This window comes from Drosophila sechellia, chromosome 3L (genome assembly GCF_004382195.2).
Source record: "Drosophila sechellia strain sech25 chromosome 3L, ASM438219v1, whole genome shotgun sequence".
NCBI classification, from domain to species: Eukaryota; Metazoa; Arthropoda; class Insecta; order Diptera; family Drosophilidae; genus Drosophila; species Drosophila sechellia.
Window position 1 is genome coordinate 14,787,911 of NC_045951.1, and position 18,385 is coordinate 14,806,295.

At 40.6% G+C, this 18,385-nt stretch overlaps 3 protein-coding genes across 3 annotated transcripts; 2 read left to right on the forward strand and 1 right to left on the reverse strand.

Moving 5' to 3' along the window:
• Positions 1-360: 360 nt before the first annotated feature.
• LOC6605755 (U4/U6 small nuclear ribonucleoprotein Prp31) lies at positions 361-2,222 on the forward strand. Its single transcript, XM_002030534.2, has 4 exons — positions 361-530; positions 590-1,041; positions 1,104-1,722; positions 1,782-2,222. Exons 1-4 carry the CDS (start codon positions 432-434, stop codon positions 2,115-2,117), a joined length of 1,506 nt encoding a protein of 501 aa, XP_002030570.1. The 5' UTR covers positions 361-431; the 3' UTR covers positions 2,118-2,222.
• Positions 2,134-4,864, reverse strand: LOC6605756 (endoplasmic reticulum-Golgi intermediate compartment protein 3). Its single transcript, XM_002030535.2, has 5 exons — positions 4,668-4,864; positions 4,247-4,598; positions 3,745-4,082; positions 2,428-2,635; positions 2,134-2,364 (listed from the first exon to the last, which is right to left on the reverse strand). Exons 1-5 carry the CDS (start codon positions 4,753-4,755, stop codon positions 2,229-2,231), a joined length of 1,122 nt encoding a protein of 373 aa, XP_002030571.1. The 5' UTR covers positions 4,756-4,864; the 3' UTR covers positions 2,134-2,228.
• LOC6605757 (reactive oxygen species modulator 1) lies at positions 3,061-3,717 on the forward strand. The gene is made up of 2 exons (XM_002030536.2): positions 3,061-3,384; positions 3,502-3,717. Exons 1-2 carry the CDS (start codon positions 3,254-3,256, stop codon positions 3,608-3,610), a joined length of 240 nt encoding a protein of 79 aa, XP_002030572.1. The 5' UTR covers positions 3,061-3,253; the 3' UTR covers positions 3,611-3,717.
• Positions 4,865-18,385: the final 13,521 nt, after the last annotated feature.

Here is an 18,385-nt window from a genome sequence, read left to right on the forward strand (position 1 = left end):
TGAAAGTTAAGAATAAGCAAAACAATTGACAACCATAAATATATTTTCATCAACCTTATATTTTCAACCATACATTTATTTATTTTACTTTTAGATACAGAATCCTATTGGAGCTGGATAATCAAAGCTTTCCAGAACAATAACAAGAGTTATGAAATTGGATCGTTCTCTTTATGTTCATTAAATGTTTTGAATGTATTGATGTATTAATATTTTGTAATGTATTGAATTTTGTATAAAATTATCAATTAAAATCCAGTGGAATAGCCTTATGGTATTCTTTGAAGGAGTACCCTATATATTTTACGCTAATATTTAGTATTTTTCCAATGCGCCGCATGGTATTCTAAGGCGGCTGAGCACGGTCACATCAATTCCAAAACAAACTTAATTTCACGAGTTTGTAAAATAAACTTTAGAAATAAGCCAAAATGTCGCTAGCCGATGAGCTTTTAGCCGATCTCGAAGAAGACAATGACAATGAGGTGGAGGAGGAGGATTCGGAGATGGCCAGTGCCGAGGACGAGAAAGTAAGGAACCAAAGCAAATGTTGATCAGACCTAATGATTCCCCTTTTTATACAAAACAGTTGCTGGCGGAGAAGCTGGCCAAGCCGGCTCCCAATCTGATGGACGTGGACGTAACCGTGCAGTCGGTGCGAGAACTGTGCAAACTACGGGACTCTGAGCGCCTGAAGAACACACTGCAGCAGATCGAGCACTATGCCAGTCGCCAGAGAACTGCAGCCGAAATGCTGGGATCCGTGGAATCCGATCCGGAGTACTGCCTCATCGTGGACGCGAATGCCATTGCCGTGGACATTGACAACGAGATCTCCATTGTGCACAAGTTCACCAAGGAGAAGTATCAGAAGCGATTCCCCGAATTGGACTCCCTGATTGTGGGCGAAATTGAGTACTTGCTGGCTGTCAAGGAGCTGGGCAATGATCTGGACCAGGTCAAAAGCAACGAGAAGCTGCAGGCTATCCTCACGCAGGCCACCATTATGATTGTATCCGTAACAGCGTCCACCACACAGGGGTAAGTTATTTGTAGGGTCAAACCAAAGAAAACATGTTACTAAATCCCATTCCCTTTCGCAGAACCATGCTGACTCCGGCGGAGAAGGCTAAGATCGACGAGGCCTGCGAAATGGCCATCGAGCTGAACAACTTCAAGTCCAAGATCTACGAGTATGTGGAGAGTCGCATGACCTTCATAGCACCAAATCTTTCCATGATTGTTGGAGCATCGACGGCAGCTAAACTCTTGGGCATAGCTGGTGGTCTTTCCAAACTATCCAAAATGCCGGCCTGCAATGTTCAGGTGTTGGGTGCACAGAAGAAAACCCTCTCGGGCTTCTCACAAACGCAGATGTTGCCGCACACTGGCTACGTGTACTACTCCCAGATTGTGCAGGATACAGCGCCAGATCTGCGACGCAAGGCAGCTCGCTTGGTGGCCGCCAAGTCCGTGCTGGCTGCTCGTGTGGATGCCTGTCATGAGAGTGTCCACGGGGAGATTGGACTGCGTTTCAAGGAGGATGTGGAGAAGAAGCTGGACAAGCTGCAGGAGCCGCCGCCGGTGAAGTTCATAAAGCCACTACCCAAACCAATCGAGGGAAGCAAGAAGAAGCGAGGAGGCAAACGAGTGCGCAAGATGAAGGAACGATACGCGCTGACAGAGTTCCGCAAGCAAGCGAACCGCATGAATTTCGGAGACGTAAGTTTCTGGCTTATAAATATAATGGTTATGTATTAATATTTACACTTTTCTTTTAGATCGAAGAGGATGCCTACCAAGGAGATCTGGGCTATTCACGCGGCACCATCGGTAAAACTGGCACTGGCCGCATCCGATTGCCCCAGGTGGATGAGAAGACCAAGGTGCGCATTAGCAAAACGTTGCACAAGAATCTGCAGAAGCAGCAGGTGTACGGCGGCAACACTACTGTCAAACGCCAAATTTCCGGAACAGCATCCAGTGTGGCCTTTACGCCACTGCAAGGTCTGGAGATTGTGAATCCCCAGGCGGCGGAGCGTTCGCAGACGGAGGCCAATGCCAAATACTTTTCAAACACCTCTGGATTCATGTCAGTGGGACAGCGGACGACTTAAGAGAACAGCTCTGTCCTTATTTTCTATAAAATTAAGCACTTTTATTTGGAGATTTGTCGAATGTATATTGAGTTAGGCGTAGTAAAGCTGCATAAGAGATTCTAATTGTTGTTAGCTGAGCTTGCCCACTTCCAGTTTCCGCTGAATGGCCTCCCACGAGTTGTTCAGCAGCACGGCGAGAATGCCGGCCACCGTGAACACGCCTCCGATGATGGAACAGCAATTCGTGGCGAAGTGGCCAAATGAGCTGGGAATACACAATACAACCAATAAAACTTGTAATTAACTATTAGCTTTGTGGCATACTGACCTGTGCTTCTCCGCATATTTCACCATCAGCGGCGAGAGCTCGTAGCTGAAGAATATGCCCGGCATTCCACGTTCGCGATCTGAAAGATCTTTCCGGTATCGCGTGACGGAGAACTGATTCGTGTATATGGGCTCGCCGTCGCTGTTTCCTCTCATATATAATGTGGGAACAATTTTTAAATAGTAATTGAACATTTCACTTTTGGTTTCTGCGAAAAGAGGATTGTGGAAGATTTTCTATTTCATTTCAATTATCTTCAATAAATGTGAAGAAATGACGAATTGCACTTCACTCTTCTAAAAAAAAGGGTATTTCACAATTTAAAAAAATGATTTCATATTTTTTCCAATTTAAAAAATGAAAATTCCCCACACAACAGTCACGCAGAAATTCTTCGAAGAATAAAATTTAAATTAAAATGCATGCTTGTGCTTAAATAACTTAGTTTGTTTTGGATTTCAATCTTAGGTCTGCATTATAATATATATTAATAAATAAAGAATATATAACGATTTTAAGGCACCCGCTTTTTAGCTACCGCCCCCTATCGGCTTTCTCTAGAACGAGGCAAGCCGAAGGAAAAACAAAGTGGCAACCCTTCTATAATTTGACAGCTCACGCACACCATCGCTCAGCTGCTCACACTCACACGTTTACGAATTATTCGACGAGTCGGTGCCGAAATAAATAGAAATATTTTGAATATTCTTAAAATAAACGAACCTTCTGTGAGATTCACAAGTGCGTCGGAGCAGCGGAGCTTGCTACTCAGTGGGATCAACTCATATAGAGCCGGAGAACCAGAAAAAACCACGGACTTTGCAACATGCCTCTGCCTACGAGCTCATTTTCCCAGCAGGGACCAACGTGCTTCGATAAAATGAAGACGGGCTTCATCATCGGATTCTGCGTGGGCATGGCCAGCGGTGCAGTCTTTGGCGGGTTCTCGGCACTCAGGTGGGTTGGACTTTGCACCCGGATGCTCCACTTAGCGCAAAGGAGTGACGCAAGTGGAGGCCGGCAATTATGTAATTACACCGGCTAACTAACGAACCACATCGAAATACCCTTTAGATACGGATTACGCGGCCGGGAGCTGATCAACAACGTGGGCAAGACCATGGTCCAGGGCGGCGGAACCTTTGGCACCTTTATGGCCATCGGCACGGGGATTCGCTGCTGATCCTGCTGGCATTTGACTAGAGTTACTAAACAACCACAACCTTAAGCCCTACTCCAATCGTGTTTAAATTACGCTAAGTTATTGCAATAGAGATGTTACAGAATTACGATTACGGGTTTGTGTTCACTACTCACCAGCCACGTCCACTCGCAGTCCATCCAAGGGATGCGTCTTGGCGAACTCTATCTTCTCGCCGAACGATAGGTGATTGATTGTGTGCGATAGCTTCACATTGCTGAACTGAAAGTCGTGGATGTGGAACTGGCGGATGGAGAAGCTCTTGCCGGGTGCAAAGTGAAAGCTGCCTGCCATGCGGTTCACTTCCAAGTGGCCCTGGATGCGACAGCCCTCCTTGAAGGCGTCCTCGTCGCTGCGTTTGTACTTGCCCTTGCATTGCTCGATCTTGTCCACGGCCACAGTCCATTTGCGCAGCCGGTAGGCATCGAGAACATCCTCGCACGTGTTGCAGCAACTAGATAGGATGGTAGTTGGTATTAAAAGGGTTACGAGGCCATCGCTTTAACTGGATCTTATAAAAAAGTAAATTAGCTCTAGATACAGATAAATCTTTAGATAACTAATTGAGTACTGATTGAGAATAGATCAATGGAATGGTTGAAGTTTTCACTATCTTACTGTGTAGCATTGTGCTCCGCTCCGTAGCAACTGCCGCAGGTGACATTCTTATTGGGCGGTGAAACTGCAACGATTTCCTTGATGGGCGTCTCCTTGAGGGGCTCGCCATTGAGATCCAGCCGGTGCTTGAAGACATCGTGGTCCACCCTCAAGTGTGTGTCGCCGGATGAATCCATTGCATCCAATGAGATGTAGTTGCACGCCAGATTATGCAGAGTCACGTCCAGATTTATTCTCAACTTGTGACCACGAGTGGTGTCCACGAAGAGTTCTTCATTTAGGGTTGGCTGCATGTAGTTGAGCACCTCTAGGAAGATCAGTAGGCTTATAATGCTGGTACTGATAATTGTAACTGAAAATCAGGGAAAAGCCGGTTGTTTGGGATTCTTATTGCCACTATCAATTGTACACCTGCACCCACCTGCGGCGCCGCCTACTGTGCGAACGCTAAAGTCATCCAGTGTGCGGGGATAGGCGTCCAGGCGACGGAGCACGTCGGCGAACTTCATTGTGAGCACGTAAAACCAACAAAACAAACAAAACGCAGACGTAAACAATAAAAATTACATAGTTTTTGCACAAGACAGGTGACGTGTAGAAATTGGCGTTGCCAGTACGCCGCAATGGTTCGGACAAACAGATGTTCGCTGCGGTTCGATTGGCTGTTATCGATTGGCTGTTATGTTATACATACCAGCTCTTGCTTTACATGCCCCATTTTACATGTTAAAAATCGGGCGCTGTTATATGAGCAAATGTAGATAAGTATGCAGCTTTAAAAATACATAAGCCACATCAAAAAATCTTATAACTTTTTTATCCGTTTATAAGTGGTAAATGCCATTAGCACACTACTAAACGCTTTTTTTAGTGCTTATCTTATTAACAGAGAAACAAACATTACATTACATTACACTAGTAAAATCCTTGAAATGTGTTAGTCATTTATTAAATTTCTAAATAATACAATTTAAAATTAAAAAAGGTTCTTAAAAATTTTGGTTTCTCAAGCAATGTTTTGCTGAAACTGCATTATTATTGTTAAAATTATTATGTTTAAAATTTAGCTCTTATAGTTCCCAAAATTTTATTAGTCTGCTGTTTTGATCTAGATATACACTTTACCTTTAACAATTATTAACGAATACGAAATACCCTTGCAACGGGCTTGAAAAATTCTAAGTCAAGCCATACATTTATGTGAGCTTTAACTTCCACTTAAGCGATTTTTTGGTTTCATCCTTCATTAGCCGGACCCTTACCCCATTGATTGCGCATACGCCGCGTTGGCCCGGCGACAATTAAGACCTCTGCTTGGCCGTCCTTTCCCATGGAATAATGTTTAATAGTGTTGTCATGTCTTGGGGTTGTGGTTGTGCATACATTAGGCCGCCATTGCCCACCATCGGCAATACCACCCCCCTGCACCACTCAACCGCCTTAACCCACTGCTGCTGCTGTGGTCCAGGAGACCGCGTCTAATTTTATAATACATGTTAAACAGATGAAAGGTTAATTGAAAGGAACCACAAGTTTCGACAGCCCGCGCAGCTAATGCTTAGCTTTTAGGGGTTGCAACCCCAACACCCCACAACCCCTTTCAAAGAAGCGGACTAATAGAAGAGCGTGGTTTATCCCCGGGGATTTTGGTTAAAGTTAAAAGTTTTCGCCTAAATATAAATCACCAAATGGCTTTTCGCCCGACTGACTGAAGGTCCATGAACCCAGCATCCATGTAGGGTCACAAATAATTGTATGTAGGTGTAGAACATACCGCGACTTTGTGTAATTACCAATTAAGCTCGAGTTCCCGATGCTTTCTCATTTTCCTGGCCACTCTACAGTTTCCTTTGTCTTTTCTTTCGCCGACTTGATTTTTTTTTTTGCAATTACCTGGACAAGAAATCTGTAAAATCAGGCAAGGTAGCAGATGACAAAGATTAGCCAGCGGTAATTTTACACTTTTTTTTACTTTCTAAATTAAAGTAAATGGATTGGAAAGGGTATGGGATAGAGCATCATGCTTTGGATCTGGAAAAGTTCATATAAAATATTTTTCACTTTTAACTATGTATGTTTATAAATAATACAAAATAATGAAAATAAGTATTTTTAATATATAACAGCTTGACTTTTACCATACACATATTCGAATAAAGTTTCTATTATTTAAGCTTTAAACAACATTTGAAAGTGACTCATACTTCGAGATATAAACTTAATTTTTGAATCTATCCTTTTCAAAAAATTGCCACAAAGTTCTTGGTCCTTTTATGGGTCACTTTTAAATTGGATTTGAAATTGTCTCAAAAATATTTATCCCCTGGCTTCGCTGACTGACAAGTTCATAGCCCTTTTCCCAGTATATCCTCTTATATTTGCGCAACTTATGGCCACAGGGCATTCGGGTTTTCTGCCATGGCCATTTCCCTCGACCACTCCCCCTCTTATCTCCGCGCTAATTTGCATTTCTAACCATTTCGCTCTAGCCAATTCGCGTCATTTCTTATTTGAAACAATGAGCCCAACAGCAGCCAGAACAAATAGCGGAGAAGGAGTCATTGTGCTACGGCTTTGCCGGCAATAAAAGACTCCGGAGACAAAAGAACCGGGTTAAAAAAGAGCGAGGAGAGAGCGTGTCAAGAAACTTGGAACCCGGAGCCGGAGAATGGGTAAAGAAAGCCAGAAGAGAAGTTGGCGTAAAGCAGCTTAAACAATCAGGACTGCCTAATGGATATTGACACTTTAATGCCCTGGCCACCAACCCAGGCTCTGATTCCGATTTCGAATACGCACTGCAAAAAAAGCCATCTTCAATATTTTTATTTAAGTACAAGGTGCATAGATAAACAATTAGATACATATTATACTACTGACACACTAACTCACATTCACTTTTTCCTTTCAAAAGTAAAGGAACTGCTATTATTCATACCAATCTTTCAAGACGACCTTGGTCTTTGTAAGAAACGCGTCAATAAGACATTTTTATGTACGTATCGATAGAATAAATCGATAGCACTATCACATTTTGAAGTAAATTCAACTATAAGACGCAGAGATGCTTTGAGATTTATTAAAAACTATATTTTGAATTTCAAGACAAAATTTAGTTAGCTCATACTCAATCAAACTAAAAAAACGCCACTTTCTGTGCCATTTTCTCTCCGTGTAGATTTCAAATTGATATTGGGTTGGGGGTATCCCCGCGCGGGAGGCTGTATCCATCCGTGCAGATGTCCTGCTCTAATTCGGTTCGGTTTTCAGCTCGCCGTGGTACATACATATTTTTTTTTTGCCTGGGCCACATTCTTTGCTTTAAACAAAATTGCAGTGCCGAAATTAATTATAGAGCCGCCGCAGCCGAGCCATATTTAATTAAACGTGGACATGGAACAGCCGAGCGCGAACCACTGAGCCACCCAAAAAAGAACGTGGAGCCAAAAGGCGTAATTAATTAGTGGAGACGTGCCAAATAATTGCGGCAGAAGTAAGTTTTTTTCCCTTTTTCGGGCGACTCCTTTATAATTTCGCTGGTCAAGGAATGTTTCAATTACGTGTATTGCTGATGGGCGATTGGGTTTGGGGTTTTTTAGGAGCTGGGGGCTGCTTCCTGCGGCACGACTAAACTTTTCTGCCATCGGGCCAGGTGCAGAATTAATTAAATTAGCAGGCGTCATTTTGGAAAAGCGTCGCGAAAGGACTTGAAATATTCGGCGCCTCGTGCTCCGGTCTCCTGTCACTCAAATCGGTCATCAAATTGGGTGCTTTGCCAGCCGAAAATTGCTACAAATGGGCTGTGAAAATTCACATACATAAAGTCCACATCCGTTGGCTGAAAACCCAAAAAACCGTCATTTCCGACAAATTAGTCCAGTCTGTACTAACTTGGCCACGAACTCCTGCATTGGACAATTTCAATTCGTTGGCCAATCGTTTTAAGCATATTTCCTGGTTTAGAATGACAAATCCTTTTTGCACGCTCCATTTGCCGACAAAAGTTTCGAAAGCGTTTCGAAATCGTTCGCTTTTCATTTGATTTTATCAATGCAAATCGGTTACTTGTCACTTATGAACATCCATATTGATTTCTGCTGCTCGTTATTTTTAATTGTCGCGCCTATTAATTGCATTGCAATGTGTTATAATTAGGGGCGCATTACGAACAATAGGACTCACACTTAATAGACATCTTTAATGAGGATGAGGGGTTGTAAATGTAATATGCAAATTTAAAATGATTGCAACGGGTTTCCGTTTAAAAGAATATGAAGTAATTCATAAAATATTAAAAGAACGTCAAATTTTAAGTCTTTTACAAGCATTTAAATGGCAAGTGGGTTAGAAATAGTTTAAATTCATTTAAATTTCATACAACAATTCATAACCTTAATATAAAACTTAAAACAAATCATAGAAAAAGTTGAGCTTTACTTTCAAAAGTTTTAAAGAAAGATTCCTGTAATTTCTAGATAATTTTACTTTTACTTCGACTAAATATTGAAATATAAAACAAATTATGAAATACTATATAGTGGAGTTGAAATCGTTTAAATATATATTTTTGATATATGCACCAATAAGTTCTGGCAGATAAAAAGTAATTGAATACTTTAACTGCATTGTATAGGATATAGCAATTTTTGTGGAATAATTGATACGCTTTTATGGGTGCGAAAAAAGTGCGTTACCTTCGCATATTGACCGCGCTTTTCAAGTCCGTGTGGAAATCGGTTTTGTGCAATCCTTTCGCCCACTGCAATTCGTTTGGCACTTTAACCATTTTGTGGGCTGGACCGCGACAATGGGCTCTTTATGCAGACCTTTCGGGGTGAGAAATAGATGAATGGGCGCCAACCTTTAACCCCATTGTGTGCGGGCGTCCATTTTTCGCCTATTTTTGTTTGTTTTCTGCGTGAAAATGTTGTATGTTATTTTTTTATTTTTTTTTTTTGCATTCTTTGCATTTCGCGCACTCGCGGGTCACGTCAACGGAAAGTGCACACTTTTGTTGTCGCTGCTGCCTGCCGCCGACCAGCAACATGAAAAATTATTTACATAAATATCCGCGCTGTCAATTGTGTGTTGTGGCATGTAAAGTGACAGTAGCAGCGCAAAATGGCGTCTCTGCCACCGCCACTGCCTCTGTCGCTGCCGCTGCCGCAGTCGACGTCGTTGCCGTACGTGACTGCACACTTTTTTCGCCACTCGCCGCCCGCCCCCCCAAAATGTGGGCGGGGCTATCAAATGCAAATGCATTCGGTGCACTAGGAGAAATTATTATTCCGAACATGATTTATAAGTTAATCAAAATCTTTATAACTTTCATAAGAAAAGTTGATTCAAAATAAGTTTAAAATAAAAATTTAATTTTTTTTCCCTTTTTTTTCTAGTTTTTTTTAATATTTATCGTATTATAATTTTAGACAGCTTTATAGACTATATTTAAGCTTAGGTCCTAAGGAATCCTAAGGATTAACAAAGTTAACATACAAACACCATAGTAATTGGTATTTAAAAAATAATATTTTATTAAACATAACGAGATTAAACGGACATTTGAGTGGTTTATTAATATCATTATGTGTTCTTGTAGGAGTAGTTGATATATTATATAAGACAAAGGCAACTTTTGTAATTTAATTTAAACTAAAATATTGTGCTTGTAATTCAAATTAAACTTCTCTATTAAGTTATAGTTTCTCAACGTAAGCTTGTTATTGTTATTATCAATAATTATAAATCCAATAAAGTATGTATTTTGGTGACAATTTTTTCTCGCTGTGTGCTTGAATGATGGGCGATCGGGAGGCTGTGCGGTGCGAAGGGAGAATGCGGTGTGTCAGTGGCGGTCAGACGTCAACGTTATGGCTGCCAAAGTTTTCAATTTTCCACTTAATTGCTTTCAATTAAGCAAAGAGTCCTCTTTAGTCCCCCACATGCACTGCGAACTCAACTCAACTCAACTCGACTCGACTCTGCTCTGCTCCGCTCGAATCCTCGACTCAAGCCCAACCCCACGTTTGTTTGTGTGCGTGTGTGTCTCGTTATGTCCGTTCAATTAAATTACACACTAAAGCGCTGCGCTGCCGCTGTGTCCTGCAAGTCCCGAAAGTACCGCCCGTCCGTCAGCCCGGTCAGTCGTCAGTCAGTCAGTCCATCCATCCAGTCCATCCAGCTCGTGTCACAGCCCCTGGAAAGGACCTCGCCGCATTGTTATCATTGTCAAGAAGCTGCAGCAAGGCCTTTGCTGCGATTGCCGCAAAAACATGCTTCGCATCGGGACACAGTGGGCCTAAAAAGTTAATAAGCTGATTAAACATAAATATATTAAATACTATTTTATTTCAAATGCAATTTCTAATCCTAATTTATTATGCTCCATATCATAATGTCTAAGAAAAGAACACAAATTTGTTTTTAGAAATGCAACCTAAAGATTAAGCGATTAAAATTCACAATAAAAATTGTATTACTTTTAATTTAAATCTTAAATCAAACAAGTATTCATTAAATTTAACAATTAACTAAAAGCTACCATATTATGGAAGATATCTAAAGATATTATTATAGGACTTTGGTAATTAATATGAGTATCTAATATTATTAAATACCAAATCCGAATATATATTTTTTTTAATATTTTGAATTTCTGTTTTCTTGTATGTTATAAAATACTTGTGATGTGAGTGTTCCTAATTTTCAAATTAGGAAAATGCATTCAATTGTATTACCTCATTTTCGCTTCAAGTTGTGCGTGACTGGTTTTTCCATTTGACTGTATGAGCTCCCTCAATTAGTCGCCTTCTGATCGAGTTACGAATTAAAGAATAAACATTAAAGCGAAGCAAGGCCATAATCGTTAGCTTTCCTCTGCCCAAATCGTTTGTTGACCTGTCCAATCCACTGTGCACCCGCACCGTTTGGGCCCTGTGAGTTTGTTGTTTGTTTGTTTGTTGCCTGCTGGCCGGGGATGCGTTGTTGCGTGTTTTTGACAGTAAGCGGGGCTTGTGGGCGCCTTGATTGTTGCACTTGCCCCGCCAGAGCGCGGGGCAAAGGTCACCGGAGAGGAAGCGAGATGCGAGCAAACAAATGAACTAATAAACAAGCAGAGCCACGTTAGCCCGCTCCAAAAGCGAACCACTCCCGAGCTCCTGGCTCCTGGCTCCTTTGAGCCGGCCATCTCCCATTGCACAATATACAAAGGAGCGTGTAATGCTACCGTCTGCACTCCACAAATGACCAACCCTTTTTTTCTCTTAGTGTACAGGAGCGGTCACAAAGTGACGGTTCATTTCTTTGAAAGAGCCCTTTAACTTTTTGGGTAGAAATGATGGAGTCTCTGTAGAATAAACAGATTAAAACTAAAAGGTATCTAATAAATAAACAAATTTTCATAAATTCCTTAAATTTTTTTAACTAAATACAATATAATATTTTTAATGTTAACCATCTTTAAAAAATATAAAATTTTCAAGCTCCTTTTAGCTTAGCTCCACTATAATTTTGACCACAGCTGTCTGTGAGATGTACTTAACAACAAGTGCTGCATGTGGTTGGCTAATGCTGGGGAAAATCTCATCCTTGCCACCCAACAACTGACCATGTTGCACCATCCAAAGGGGGTACGAAAAACAATCGCAAACAACCCAAAAGCACACTGAAAAACGGCCAAACTCTCACACGCAATCAGTCACACAGATACACACACACACAGGTGGAGATTTCGGCGCCTTTGCAAAGGGGCAAAAGGATATTTTAATTACATTTACGCAAAATTGCAAAATTGAATAAAGCCATGGTCAGGTGGGTGAAAGTGTGTGTGTGCGAGTGTGTGTGGATTGCGTTGAGTGAATGGAGGGCGAATCCTTTAAGCTGCAATGTAAACAAGTGAAAAGCATTACTAAGACAGCAGGAAATCTGTTTAAGGTTATTAAACAACCATGACGGGCTCTGGATGCATTTCACTTTGGCCCACTCCATCTCCCGCATTGCATGTAATTACACTCCGTAGGAGAAATTGCTCATTTGCTGCAAAGTGAATCTGGGGTTGTGGCAGGACCGGAATCTGGTCAAGTGTTGATAAGTCCCGAACAATGGGCGTTTGCCCCACTAAGATTGATTTGAGGGAAATTCGAAAGTAACACTCAGGACGCAGCCTACACAAACTTAAGCATTCCCTTTGAAAATGGAGTCCTTGTGATTGGAAATATGGGTCTGGGTTGTCTGCAGTGGATTAACTCGCATTACAAAAGGATATTAAATTAACTGGCAGAATAATTTCAAATTAAAATAAGAATTTACTTAATCTGGAACCATTTGTTTTGGTTTATTCTGTACCATAAATGTATATCAAGTCTTATTGTTTAAGTATATATGATTAAATATTATTATAAACATATTCATAGGGAAATATAAAGTACAACCATAGCTTTAAAACCGAATTGGAAATTCATGTTTATGGCTAATAAATTCGCAAATAAAATACACCTCAAATCATTTTCTATTCGCCCCTTTATCTACTTCAACTCGCAATCTTCTATTGCAAACTAGTGGAACTATAAATCCGTTGGCAAATTTGATTTCGGCCCATTTCGTTGGCCGCGTAGGTAGGACACATTTCAGCACTTACCGCTGGTCGGAGGGGGTCTTTTTGGCCAAAACCCACTTCCCACTTCAGGGCCACCTACATGCGGCGCAGCAGTTGGCCAGGTCCACAGAAACCAACATGAAGTGAATTGGAAACCCGTGCCGTTGGAGCCTAAACAGAGAAAAATATTTTGTAAAAAAGGGAAATCAATAAAATAATAAAATAATTCAATAATATAAACCTTCTTTTATGCTTCTAATTCATTCAATGAAACTTAGTTTCCGCACAAATAAAATTTTTCTTATTATAATGAACATAAACTTTTTCTTAGATTGTTTTCTTCCTATGAGTGGCCCACTTTGTCAGCCATGTTTACCATTTATTCTATAAGCTCACATCTGGTTCTATTAATTTTTTTCAGTGTAGAAAACTGAAGCTCACTAAGGCTGTAAGCCTAATCGAACACGTTTCATATGACTGCGGCGCTAAAGATTACATTTTAATCTCTCTCCATAGCCGTCTCTTTCTTTCGCCGCTCGCCCTCTCTTTCTTCATCATCCTGTAGCTAGCATGGCAACTAATCAATGCCCCGTCCCCTACTTGATTTTAACTTGCTTGTAATTGGGCAGCGATAGAGACATTCGAACGTCGACGACAGCCAGGCGATAAATGTCCGAAAAATTCTAGCCGCGTACAATTGGCCTCTCTCTTTCCCCCCCACATCTGCTGTCCCTTTCTATGTGTGCTGTCCGCCGGTGTGAAATTACCGTTTAATGAAAAAGACTCCAACAGCTTCCCCCACGAAATAGGAAGGAATCGCATACGAAAATAATCCGTGAGTAGTATATGTGACCATGTGCGCAGTCAGAAAAATTCAATGGGTACCAGATAGTGCAGATAAATAAGAGTATTACAAAGGCGCTGTCTGTCCGTCATTCTGTCTGTATGAACTTCGAGATCTCAGGAACTAGAAAAGTTAGAATGTTGCGATGTTTATAAACATTTTGAAATATTTTGAAATTACTCTATTAGCTGAGTAACAGGTATCTGATAGTCGAGAAAATCTAACGTTGCAATCTCTTGTTTTGAAACCAATTTGTTGAAACTCCAGTAGTACAGTATCTTAAGGAAGTTTAATTATTAAAGATGCTCCATTTTAATTAAAATATTTTAGTGTTTCTCTCAGTGTGTGATGTTCACAATCAGCGATAGCTGGATCTGCCGCCTGGTCCGATAAAGTTATGCAACATTCTTGAGGGGTCCGATTTTCCGACGCCCCTGGTCATGATTTCGGCCATAGTCGTCGCTGTAGTCACAGTCGGTAGTCGGCATCACAATCCGCATAAGAATCCGAATCAGAATCGGTGTGCGCGCGTAGGTAGTTAGATATTTTCTGCTGAAATGCGGGAAATTGCCACCGCTTCAAACTCACATACAAGCGCAGCATGTGACTGGGTGAAATAAAATGTGAAGCCATCAGCGGATGGATGCGGATGCCCGAGGTTCAGTTGGTCGGTTCGGTTTGGTTTGCAGTTACAGATACGGATAGCACCGCGAAAGATACATGACGATACAACATCTTATTAGTTTTTAGTGGCGCGTTGTTGCCTGCTAGATGGTTCAAACATCCGAATGCAGTTGCAGTAGCACAATTTGCAAACCCGTCGGGCCAATATACCGACTACAGGCTACCGATGACATCTTATTGCATTCCGCAGTGTCACTGGCTTTATTGCTTTTTGGCCGGAACTGCACTCAAGTTTGGGTTCTGCCATCACACGTATTTTATAGTTACTACTTCTATAATTACCTTATTTTATGTCATATCTTAATAACTTATCTTTAGCAAATGACTTGAAATATTAGATGTTTTAACTATAACGAAACTATCCTTAGTACTTTATTGCAATGCATTAATTGTCTTACATTTTAGAAGGTTACAAATTGAATCTTCAAATAATCAAATAATTTTCAAAAACACAGGCTTTATCGCTTTACTTGAGTTTGGCGATTATTGTCATTACTTTAAGATCGTGCTATCATATTTCAAATAACGATTGGTCATATAACCTTCCTGATTATTTACACCTTTTAACTGGCTACTGCCTTCGCTCGGTGAGAGCTAACCCCTTGCAATTGCATTACCGACTTTGCTGGCCAAAAAAGAAAACCCTATTAACCTCTGCCACTCGCGATGTTAACTAGAAACGGCGGGGGGCACTGATATTGGGCACTGCAGTGGTAATGGGCACTTCCTCATATCATCCTGCTGTTGCTGCTGCGATTGGTGTTGCTTTTATTGCAGCTGCCTTCGGCTGAAACTCCGGTCGCACTTTGCACAATTTACGTGCACATAAATTACCATTAATTAAATATTTCTGCGCTAATGCCGTCCGAGTGGCGAGCGGTGAGCGGCCTCCCTTCAGCCGGTAATCACGGCGACTTTTGGTCATTCCAGGGGACGGAGAAGTGGACTCCTTTAAACCGACAAGTGACACAGAACGAAAGATCCGACTAGGCACTGGGAAATAAATATACTATACTGTAAGTGTGTAACTTACCAAATATGTGTAATAAGAAATATGTGTAAATAAGAAAAAGGATTAACTTAATATTACAATTATATATTTGTACTATGTTTATATGGGTTTAAAAAGCGGGATTTATTTTATTTATTTATACATCAATATTTTATTCCGCAATCAAGTCATTCATAAAAGATTAATACAATTATGACATACAATAATAATGTATTATATCCTTATATTACTATTATATTATTATATACATATTTTTATTATTATACTTAACTACTATTTTTCTCTCTGTCGAACCTCAAGCCAATACAGCTAAGGACGTTCATTAGGCTTAATGTACCGGAGCAGTCGTATAAAGAGGGTTCCCCCGCCACTCCCCTTTTTGCATATGACAAACGCGCAGGCGCGTGGCCCCAACGAGATTTCAGGCTACCAGCTCCGCGCGGCCTTTAAATTTATGGAATTATGAATAATATTTTAAGAGGGCCCCGAGGACGGCCACCGGGCACTGAAACTTGAACTTAAGCGCGACTGTCCAACTCCGGTGGAAGTTGAAGTTGGAGTTGAAGTTGAAGTTGGGTTAGTTCTGCTGGCTGATTGCCCGCGACGGTGACGAATCGATTGATGTCTCGCTTTGAGTTATCACGTCGCTTGTCTTCGGCAACTTTTAACAAGGCCTTACGCACACTGAGCGAAAAATGTGGCTAGTAATTGAAACTATTGATTTAAAGCATGGTCTTTGCTAATACCGAACATCTTGGCTATGTAATCAGTTTATGAAGATCTTATAAAATTGAATAAAACATGAAATAATTTTTAAAATTTATTAACGTTTTTTTAATAAAGTTAGCTGTAATATAAAGATTTTAAAAAGAAATTTTTAATCTTTATTATTACATTCTAAAAATATTATACTTAGAATATGCTAAACCTTAACTTTTTACCTTTTAAAAGCTGTCTACTTAAGAACTTTATAGAAAGCATTCAAATTAAATAATTCACACAGCCTTTCTTAACTTTTATGATACTGTTTTTGACATATTGAAATTATGTTTGTAAATTGATTGATTTTTTTCGAGTGCATTCACATATGCCCACATAGATTCCATATCTGTTCTTGTCGTGCGCTGCATTTTTGATGAAAATCACTTATAATCCCATCAACATTACCCATCTCGCTCTCCAATTGAAAGTTAACGTCTTGTCTTCAATGGTAGTGGGATGGGGATTGGGATTGAGGCTGTGAGTTTTGGGAGTCCCTAGAGGGGGAGTTATGATTCGGGAGGCCCGAAACTTCCAATTGTGTTTGTGTTGGCTCGTCGTCCGTGGCTTTTTATTGATGATGTCTTTGTTTATTTGTTGTTCTCATGTTGTCGCATTGTTTGTTGTTGCTGCTGTTGTTCTTGTTGGACGCGCTTCAGCAATTTGTTGTTAAATATATCAAATCAAAAAAAAAAAAAAGAAAAGAAAGCGAGGCAAGCAAAGACAACGCAAACACATCAAACGGCAATGCCAAGGCAGGCAGCGAGCTCTAAATAATTACCAAACAACATCCGGTGCTCCGTTACGGAGGACATCGAGGGGCATGCCCCCGGATTCTTCCCTCCGATTCTCCCGCTCGTCTAGAGTTGACAAAGTGCTTCACTTAATATCGCATGACGCTTCCAATGATGGCATCGCGCGAAAGAACTCAGATGATTCTTCTTTCGGTATTATAAACACATTTACTCGAACGAGCGTAGGGCGAAGAAAGGGGGAGAATTCTTCTAGCCGAAAGGGATTAGGGGCATGTTTAGTGGCAGCAGATGGGAAAGGAAATTAGGTTGGGCTTAAATAAACTCGATACTCGGAGCAAGTTATGTGATCAGGCTATTGAGTTGATAGGATAATAATCATGTATTTATAACTATGCAGTCTTGGATTCTATGTTTAAAATCAGTTTAATTAAGGGGACAACCAGGAAACTCTGCCTTTAGAAATTATAACATTAGATAGACCATATCTAATCAATTTATGATTAGCTAATATCCTAAGACAGAAAATAAATTTATAATAAAGCTATTTTAATAATCACCATTCTAGTTGAACAAGGTTTTTTTTTTACTTAAAGCCAAAGATTAAACATCATTATGTAATTGATTTCTTTGCCACATAAAAAAGTACTTTTTACACTCCTAATGAGTTTGAAAAAATAATCGTATTCCTGCTAGATAAGGCTGTAAAATATTCTGCTATTTCATAAGAAATATTTTTGTTTATTTCCCCAAGACTACAACATTAACTATTGTTATAAGACCATAAATCTCTAACCAAGCTTGTAAACATTTATCTACACCATATATCATCGTGTCGTGCATTTGTCATAATCTTCAGATCGTAAGGCAGTACGCTTTTGTAATTGCCTGCACTAATATACGACTAATCGCCATATAATTCACGCGATTTGGCAGCTGCCACGCCCCTCCAAAATAGAAATCTCGAAATGCTAAGCGCGAATTCCTTTGACAAAATCCACGCCATATACGCCCGCCTCTCGCCTTTTTTTCCTCGTCGGTTACGGTATTTGTTTTTCGTTGACATTTTGCCATATGATTTCCATAAGCTGCCACCAGCGGCACAAATGTTATGGACAAGTATTGGACCCACTCGCACATGTTGCTGCTTATTTTAAGATGCGATATGCGGCCATATATACTCAAACTCGCACAAATACGAATCCGGCAGATACAAATACAACAAATCCCCGACACCGCAACGCACTTAGTTACCAACTGAGGCAGAGCCAGCGACGTCAGCTTGCAGTGACAATTGTCAATGAAGTTTCCGTAATAAATTTTCGTCTTGGGCTGTCTGTGCGACCCTTTTCCCCCCGCATTTTCCACACATTTTCCCGCATATCCCCTCCAGCGACACTCCCCTTTGGGGCTCGACACGTTTGTCGGTTTTATTCGTATCTGTGGATATCTGGGCGGCAAGTGATGCCAGAAAAGTAATCCAAAATCAGGAAACTAT